The following is a 9563-nucleotide window of genomic DNA, read 5'->3' on the forward strand; positions in this document are numbered from 1 at the left end:
CTCTTGGGTACACTGCAGCATCCACCTAGAGGCTCTTGGGTACACTGCAGCATCCACCTAGAGGCTCTTGGGTACACTGCAGCATCCACCTGAGAGGCTCTTGGGTACACTGTTACTGACAGGGAGACATCCACCTAGAGGCATCTTGGGTACACTGCAGAATCCACCGAGAGGCTCTTGGGTAAACTGCAGCATCCACCTAGAGGCTCTTAGGTACACTGCAGAATCCACCGAGAGGCTCTTACTGCCAAGGGAATTCCTGACAGCTTGAAAGGCGTTTTGGACACCAATGAAAATGGTTAACTTTGTTAAAGCAAGGCCCCTGAGCTCTCATGTATTTTCTGCGTTATGTAATGATCTGGGCAGCGACCATGTAACGCTTTTACAACATACAGAAGTGCTCTGGTTATCAAAAGGGCAAAGTATCGACACATTTTAAAAAATTGAGAAACAAGTTTAAAGTTTTACTGACCATCATTTTTGACGGGTTTCTCACACGACTGGCCAAATCTGGGTGCTGTTTTTTATCGCCTGAGTGATCTGAATCTAGGATGACAGGGACTCTCCGCAACTATATTCAATGTGAGGTTCAAAATTGAGGCCATGATTAAGAAGTTGGAGCTCTTCGCTGTCTGCATTAACAAGGACAACACACCTGAGTGAGCTGGGTGACCAATTACACAGGTACTTTCCCGAAACAGACGACACAAACAACTGGATTCATTATCCCTTTCATGCCCTGCCTCCAGTCCACTTACTGATATCTGAACAAGAGAGCCTCATCGAAATTGCAACAAGCGGTTCTGTGAAAATTTACTTTAAATCAAAAGCCACTGCCAAATTTCTAAACAGGGCTGCGCTCAGAGTGTCCTGCCTTGGCAAATCGTGCTGTTAAGACACTGATGCCCTTTGCAACCACATACCTATGTGAGAGTGGATTCTCGGCCCTCACTAGCATGAAAACTAAATACAGGCACAGACTGTGTGTGAAAAATGATTTAAGACTGAGACTCTCTCCGATACAACCCAACATTGCAGAGTGATGTGCATCCTTTCAAGCACACCCTTCTCATTAACCTGTGGTGAGTTATTCACTATTTTCGATGAACAAATAAGGTTTTATATGTAAGATGATGGTTAAGGTTTTATAAAATGGTTAAATAAAGAGCAAAATTATTGATTATTATAATATTATTATTTGTGCCCTGGTCCTATAAGAGCTCTTTGTCACGAAAATTGAATAATGAGAAAGGGACTGAAATAAGCCATTCTGGAGATGAGATGAGAGAGAGTCTCAGTCTTAAATCATTTTTTTTTGTGTGTGTGTGTGTGTGTGTGTGTGTGTGTGTGTGTGTGTGTGTGTGTGTGTGTGTGTGTGTGTGTGTGTGTGTGTGTGTGTGTGTGTGTGTGTGTGTGTGTGTGTGTGTGTGTGTGTGTGTGTGTGTGTGTGTGTGTGTGTGTGTGTGTGTGTGTGTGCATGCATGCGCGGGCATGTGTTCTGCCCCCCCCCCCTTATACCCCACCCCCCAGTGGCCATGTGGATCAGCCTAATGGTCTGTTCATGGGCTATCAAACAGCCTCCCTCCCTCCCTGCCTGTCTCCCTGCCTGTCTCAGTCCCTCCCTGCCTGTCTCCATCCCTCCCTTCCTGTCTCCCTGCCTGTCTCAGTCCCTCCCTGCCTGTCTTCTTGCCTGCCTCCGTCCCTCCCTGCCTGTCTCCCTGCCTGTCTCAGTCCCTCCCCCTTCCTGTCTCCCTGCCTGGCTGGCTCCCAGTTCCTCCTCCCTTCCTGTCTCAGTCCCTCCCTGCCTGTCTCCCTTCCTGTCTCAGTCCCTCCCTGCCTGTCTCCCTGCCTGGCTCAGTTCCTCCCTGCCTGTCTCCCTGCCTGTCTCAGTTCCTCCCTACCTGTCTCCCTGCCTGTCTCAGTTCCTCCCTGCCTGTCTCCCTGCCTGTCTCAGTTCCTCCCTGCCTGTCTCCCTGCCTGTCTCAGTCCCTCCCTGCCTGTCTCCCTGCCTGTCTCCGTCCCTCCCTGCCTGTCTTCTTGCCTGGCTCAGTTCCTCCCTGCCTGTCTCCCTGCCTGTCTCCCTGCCTGTCTCCCTGCCTGTCTCAGCCCCTCCATGCCTCTCTCCCTGCCTGTCTCCCTTTCTGTCTCAGCCCCTCCAAGCCTCTCTCCCTGCCTGTCTCAGCCCCTCCATGCCTCTCTCCCTGCCTGTCTCAGTCCCTCCCTGCCTCTCTCCCTGCCTGTCTCAGTCCCTCCCTGCCTGTCTCCCTGCCTGTCTCCGTCCCTCCCTGCCTGTCTCCCTGCCTGTCTCAGTCCCTCCCTGCCTGTCTCCCTGCCTGTCTCAGTCCCTCCCTGCCTGTCTTCTTGCCTGTCTCAGTCCCTCCCTGCCTGTCTCCCTCCCTGTCTCCATCCCTCCCTTCCTGTCTCCCTGCCTGGCTCAGTTCCTCCATGCCTGTCTCAGTTCCTCCCTGCCTGTCTCCCTTCCTGTCTCAGTCCCTCCCTGCCTGTCTCCCTGCCTGTCTCCGTCCCTCCCTGCCTGGCTCAGTTCCTCCCTGCCTGTCTCAGTTCCTCCCTTCCTGTCTCAGTCCCTCCCTGCCTGTCTCCCTTCCTGTCTCAGTCCCTCCCTGCCTGTCTCCCTGCCTGTCTCAGTTCCTCCCTGCCTGTCTCAGTTCCTCCCTGCCTGTCTCAGTCCCTCCCTGCCTGTCTCAGTTCCTCCCTGCCTGTCTCAGTCCCTCCCTGCCTGTCTCCCTGCCTGTCTCAGTTCCTCCCTACCTGTCTCCCTGCCTGTCTCAGTTCCTCCCTGCCTGTCTCCCTGCCTGTCTCAGTTCCTCCCTGCCTGTCTCCCTGCCTGTCTCCGTCCCTCCCTGCCTGTCTCCCTGCCTGTCTCCGTCCCTCCCTGCCTGTCTCCCTGCCTGTCTCAGTTCCTCCCTGCCTGTCTCCCTGCCTGTCTCCGTCTCTCCCTGCCTGTCTCCCTGCCTGTCTCCCTGCCTGTCTCCCTGCCTGTCTCAGTCCCTCCCTGCCTGTCTTCCTGCCTGTCTCCCTCCCTGTCTCAGTTCCTCTCTGCCTGTCTCCCTGCCTGTCTCCCTGCCTGTCTCAGTTCCTCCCTGCCTGTCTCCCTGCCTGTCTCAGTTCCTCCCTGCCTGTCTCCCTGCCTGTCTCCCTGCCTGTCTCCCTGCCTGTCCCTGCCTGTTGCGTACAAGAGCTTCATAATTTATATTGTTTCTGTGTATACACTCCTACTACAAATCTGCTTGGGAGAAATAGTTTTGTCAACACACACTTACAGACAGACACACTTACAGACAGACACACTTACAGACAGACACACTTACAGACAGACACACTTACAGACAGACACACTTACAGACAGACACACTTACAGACAGACACACTTACAGACAGACAGACACACTTACAGACAGACAGACATACTTACAGACAGACATACTTACAGACAGACATACTTACAGACAGACACTTACAGACAGACAATACACACGCCTTCCGTTATCGTTTTGTACAGACACTTACGGACAGACAGGACACACATCAGGGGCTTTGCCACTTAGCCCCTTATTGCTATTTTTGTCTCTGTCTGTGTGTGTCTGTGTGTGTGTTGTGTTGTGTTGTGTGCGTGTGTGTGTTGTCTCTACATTAAGTACTATGAGAGGGAGGCTCACCATGCTACACTGTGTGGTTCTACCATGCTACACTGTCTCTTCACTGTGTGGTTCTACCATGCTACACTGTCTCTTCACTGTGTGGTTCTACCCTGCTACACTGTGTGGTTCTACCCTGCTACACTGTCTCTTCACTGTGTGGTTCTACCCTGCTACACTGTGTGGTTCTACCCTGCTACACTGTCTCTTCACTGTGTGGTTCTACCCTGCTACACTGTGTGGTTCTACCATGCTACACTGTCTCTTCACTGTGTGGTTCTACCATGCTACACTGTCTCTTCACTGTGTGGTTCTACCCTGCTACACTGTGTGGTTCTACCATGCTACACTGTCTCTTCACTGTGGTTCTACCATGCTACAGTGTGGTTCTACCATGCTACAGTGTGGTTCTACCATGCTACAGTGTGGTTCTACCATGCTACACTGTCTCTTCACTGTGGGTCTACCCTGCTACAGTGTGGTTCTACCATGCTACAGTGTGGTTCTACCACGCTACATTGTGGTTCTACCCTGCTACAGTGTGGTTCTACCCTGCTACACTGTGTGGTTCTACCCTGCTACACTGTGTGGTTCTACCCTGCTACACTGTGTGGTTCTACCCTGCTACAGTGTGGTTCTACCCTGCTACACTGTGTTGTTCTACCCTGCTACAGTGTGGTTCTACCCTGCTACACTGTGTGGTTCTACCATGCTACAGTCTCTTCACTGTGGTTCTACCCTGCTACACTGTGTGGTTCTACCCTGCTACACTGTCAGTGAAGGTGTGGAAACAAGGAAGGAAAACTAGAAAACCCGAGATGTATTAACTACATAATGTCTATACATCAATATTACATCAGTGATTTCACATATTTCTCCTGTAGATTGGAGGTAGTGCTATGAGGTCAGGTGTAAGGTGTAAAAGTTCAAAGGTCAATCAGTACCTGGTGACCTCTGCCTGCTGTGTGAGCTGCTCCTGGACCTTCCGGCACACCTCTCCGGCCGTGGCGTTGACCTTGCCGATCTTGGTGAAAAGGGCGCCGATCTTGTCGCTACGCAGGAAGCCCGCTGCTCGCCGTTTCAACAGGTGGCTCAGACACGCCTCGATGGTGCCTGGAGGAGAAAAGGAGAGAGCATTGGAGAAGACCCCAAACAAAGAAAAACCTTATACAGAATTAGTGATCATAGCCTGGCAAGTGAAACCGGATGACATCAACAACAAAAAATTGCCAGAGAGGACAGACTGTCATCACTGTGGGTCAGGAAGCCAGAGAGGACAGACTGTCATCACTGTGGGTCAGGAAGCCAGAGAGGACAGACTCTGCCATCACTATGTGTCAGGAAGCCAGAGAGGACAGACTCTGTCATCACTGTGGGTCAGGAAGCCAGAGAGGACAGACTCTGCCATCACTGTGGGTCAGGAAGCCAGAGAGGACAGACTCTGTCATCACTATGTGTCAGGAAGCCAGAGAGGACAGACTCTGCCATCACTGTGGGTCAGGAGACATGGAAAGTGTAAAACACTATACAGAAATATATAGAAAGAGGGGAGCAAGACAGAGGCAGGAGAGTTAGAGAAAGAGACAGAGAGGGAGGAGAGTTAGAGAAAGAGACAGAGAGGGAGGAGAGTTAGAGAAAGAGACAGAGAGGGAGGAGAGTTAGAGAAAGAGACAGAGAGGGAGGAGAGTTAGAGAAAGAGACAGAGAGGGAGGAGAGTTAGAGAAAGAGACAGAGAGGGAGGAGAGTTAGAGAAAGAGAAAGAGACAGAGAGGGAGGAGAGTTAGAGAAAGAGACAGAGAGGGAGGAGAGTTAGAGAAAGAGACAGAGAGGGAGGAGAGTTAGAGACAAAGAGACAGAGAGAGGAGGAGAGTTAGAGAAAGATACAGAGAGAAAGAGGAGGAGAGTTAGAGAAAGAGACAGAGAGGGAGGAGAGTTAGAGAAAGAGACAGAGAGGGAGGAGAGTTAGAGAAAGAGACAGAGAGGGAGGAGAGTTAGAGAAAGAGACAGAGAGGGAGGAGAGTTAGAGAAAGAGACAGAGAGGGAGGAGAGTTAGAGAAAGAGACAGAGAGGGAGGAGAGTTAGAGAAAGAGACAGAGAGGGAGGAGAGTTAGAGAAAGAGGGAGGAGAGTTAGAGAAAGAGACAGAGAGGGAGGAGAGTTAGAGAAAGAGACAGAGAGGGAGGAGAGTTAGAGAAAGAGACAGAGACGGAGGAGAGTTAGAGAAAGAGACCGAGAGGGAGGAGAGTTAGAGAAAGAGAGTGAATGCTATTTGGCCATAAACAGAGAGTACACAGTAGCAAAATACATGACCACTGTGACTGACCCTAAATTAAGGAAAGCTTTGACTATGTAAAGACTCAGTGAGCATAGCCCTGCTATTGAGAAAGGCCGCCGTAGACAGACCTGGCTCTCAAGAGAAGACAGGCTATGTGCTCACTGCCCACAAAATGAGGTGGAAACTGAGCTGCACTTGCTAACCTCCTGCCAAATGTATGACCATATTAGAGACACATATTTCCCTCAGATTACGCAGACCCACAAAAAAATTGAAAACAAATACAATTTTGATAAACTCCCATATCTACTGGGTGAAATACCACAGTGTGACATCACAGCAGCAAGATTTGTGACCTGTTGCCACGAGAAAAGGGCAACCAGTGAAGAACAAACACCATTGTAAATACAACCCATAATTATGTTAATTTATTTTCTCTTTGTACTTTAACTATTTTTACATCATTACAATACTGTATATTTACATATGACATTTTAATTGTCTTTATTATCTTGGAATTTCTGTGAGTGTAATGTTTACTGTTCATTTTTATTGTTTATTTCACTTTTGTTTATTATCTACTTCACTTGCTTTGGCAATGTAAACATATGTTTCCCATGTCAATTAAGTCCTTAAATTGAAATTGAATTGACAGAGAGAGGAGACAAAGAAAGACAGAGAGAGAGAAAGAGAGACAGAGAAAGAGAGAGACGAAGAGAGACAAAAACAGATAGAGAGAGCGACAGAGAGACAGAGAAACAGAGAGAGACAGAGACAAAGAGAGACAGAGAGAGAAACAAAGAGAGACAGAGAAACAGAGACAAAGAGAGACAGAGAAACAAAGAGACAGAGACAGAAACAAAGAGAGACAGAGAAACAGAGAAACAGAGAGAGAAAGAGAGACAGAGAAACAGAGAGACAGAGAAACAGAGACAAAGAGAGACAGAGAGAAACAAAGAGAGACAGAGAGAGACAGAGAAACAGAGAGAGAAAGAGAGACAGAGAAACAGAGAGACAGAGATAGAAACAAAGAGAGACAGAGAGAGACAGAGAAACAGAGACAAAGAGAGACAGAGAGAGACAGAGAAACAGAGACAAAGAGAGACAGAGAGAGAAACAAAGAGAGACAGAGAGAGACAGAGAAACAGAGAGAGAAAGAGAGACAGAGAGAGACAGAGAAACAGAGACAAAGAGAGACAGAGAGAGAAACAAAGAGAGACAGAGAGAGACAGAGAAACAGAGAGAAAGAGAGACAGAGACAAAGAGAAACAAAGAGAGACAGAGAAACAGAGACACAGAGAGACAGAGAGAAACAAAGAGAGACAGAGAGAGACAGAGAAACAGAGAGAGAAAGAGAGGCAGAGAGAGACAGAGAAACAGAGAGAGAAAGAGAGACAGAGAGAGACAGAGAAACAGAGACAAAGAGAGACAGAGAGAGAAACAAAGAGAGACAGAGAGAGACAGAGAAACAGAGAGAGAAAGAGAGACAGAGAAACAGAGAGACAGAGATAGAAACAAAGAGAGACAGAGAGAGAGAGAAACAGAGAGAGAGAAAGAGAGACAGAGAAACAGAGAGAGCTCATTAAGTCAGAGAGACCAAGGTAGAAGAGAAACACAATTTTCTTCAGAGTCACTGTGTGTGTGCATCTACCCATGGTGTGTGTGTGGAGCAGATGAATCATCTAAGTGGTAGCTAAGTGCTTTCCAATGAGAGCACAGCATGGACCAGGCCAGATATCTTTCCCAAAGTTCCCTGAAGAGTGGAACCAACATTAGCATCAATAAACACAAGGGCCTTTTCTTCATCAATAACTGTGTAGGGCCTGTTTCTTCATCTACCCATAGGGTCTGTTTCTTCATCAATAACTGGACAGATGAATCAATCTAGGGCCAGGTAGGGCCTGTAGCTACAGGTGCCTGTTTCTTCATCAATAACTGAGAGCCTGTTTCTTCATGGACTAGGCCAGATATCTTTCCCAATAACTAGGGTACATTAGGGCCTGTTTCTTCATCAATACAGAGTCAGGTATGGGCCCAGACATTATGCATCAATAACTAGGGTACAGGTAGGGCCTGTTTCTTCATCAATAACTAGGGTACAGGTAGGGCCTGTTTCTTCATCAATAACCAGGGTACAGGTAGGGCCTGTTTCTTCATCAATAACTAGGGTACAGGTAGGGCCTGTTTCTTCATCAATAACTAGGGTACAGGTAGGGCCTGTTTCTTCATCAATAACTAGGGTACAGGTAGGGCCTGTTTCTTCATCAATAACTAGGGTACAGGTAGGGCCTGTTTCTTCATCAATAACTAGGGTACAGGTAGGGCTCTGGTATGACTAAATTGATCACTAACATTTTGAAGCTGAGCCATTTGCTCGTGCCTTGCTGCGCATTACCTTCAAAATCTGACTAAGATTATAAGATTATAACATGGTGTCAGAAGTACTTCAACCTCATCAAATATAACACAGGAGAGATTATTTCACAGAAAATAATGTTCTCTGAGTGATGAAAAGTAGCTAACAGCTCTCATGTCTCTTCGTTCGTTGAGCTGAGCCAGAGATACTTTTGAGGAAGTGGGAGACTCCATCGGAATCGCATTAACGGCCATCGTGTACATTGCCCATGCTACTTCAATGGGCCGCGAGGTGCATTCTGGGCAGTTCTGGGACAAGGAGAGGTCTCCATCAGAGTGAATGGGAGTAAATTGGGCGCTAGATCAAAAACTCAACATTAGCATGAATTTAGTCAACATTAAGTATTTTTTTTAAATTGAACTTTTATTTAACTTGGCAAGTCAGTAAAGAACAAATTCTTATTTACAATGACGGCCTTGGAACAGTGGGTTAACTGCCTTGCTCAGGTGCAGAACGACAGGATTTTTACCTTGTCAGCTCGGGGATTAATCCAGACCCTGCAGTGCCTAGCTCCACTCCTATTCCCCAGGTGCTCTCATTTGTTGACTTCTGTAACCGTATAAGCCTTGGTTTCATGCATGTTAACATTAGAAGCCTACTCCATAAATTGGTTTTATTCACTGCTTTAGCACACTCTGCCAACCTGGATGTCCTAGTTGTGTCTGAATCCTGGCTTAGGAAGGTCACAATTTTTTTTTAAATTTCCACCCCTAACTATAACATTTTCAGACAAGATAGAACTGCCAAAGGGGGTGGGGTTGCAATCTACTGTAGAAATAGACTGCAGAGTTCTGTCCTACTATCCAGGTCTGTAACCAAACAATTCGAGCTTCTACTTTTAAAAATCCACCTTTCCAGAAACAAGTCTCTCACTGTTGCCGATTGCTGTAGACCACACTCTGTCCCCAGCTGTGCCCTGGACAACATATGTGAACTGATTGCCCCCCATCTATCTTCAGAGCTTGTGCTGTTAGGTGGTCTTCTGTAGCTCAGTTGGTAGAGCATGGCGCTTGTAACGCCAGGGTAGTGGGTTCGATCCCCGGGACCACCCATACGTAGAATGTATGCACACATGACTGTAAGTCGCTTTGGATAAAAGCGTCTGCTAAATGGCATTTATTATTATTTATTACCTAAACTGGGACATTCTTAACACCCCAGCCATCCTACAATCTAAGATTGATGCCCTCAATCTCACACAAATTATCAATGAAATT

General features: G+C 47.7%; 1 protein-coding gene across 2 annotated transcripts in view; it reads right to left on the bottom strand.

The window, feature by feature from the left end:
• LOC124005040 (small G protein signaling modulator 2-like) overlaps positions 1–9563 on the bottom strand; it is a 136156-nt gene that overhangs the window by 77024 nt on the left and 49569 nt on the right. For both annotated transcript variants that reach the window (XM_046313899.1, XM_046313898.1), the window contains exon 3: positions 4601–4769. In XM_046313899.1, coding sequence (XP_046169855.1) covers positions 4601–4769 — 169 coding nt within the window. The remainder of the gene's footprint in view (positions 1–4600; positions 4770–9563) is intronic.

This window comes from Oncorhynchus gorbuscha, linkage group LG19, assembly GCF_021184085.1.
Source record: "Oncorhynchus gorbuscha isolate QuinsamMale2020 ecotype Even-year linkage group LG19, OgorEven_v1.0, whole genome shotgun sequence".
In the NCBI taxonomy this organism is placed as follows: Eukaryota; Metazoa; Chordata; class Actinopteri; order Salmoniformes; family Salmonidae; genus Oncorhynchus; species Oncorhynchus gorbuscha.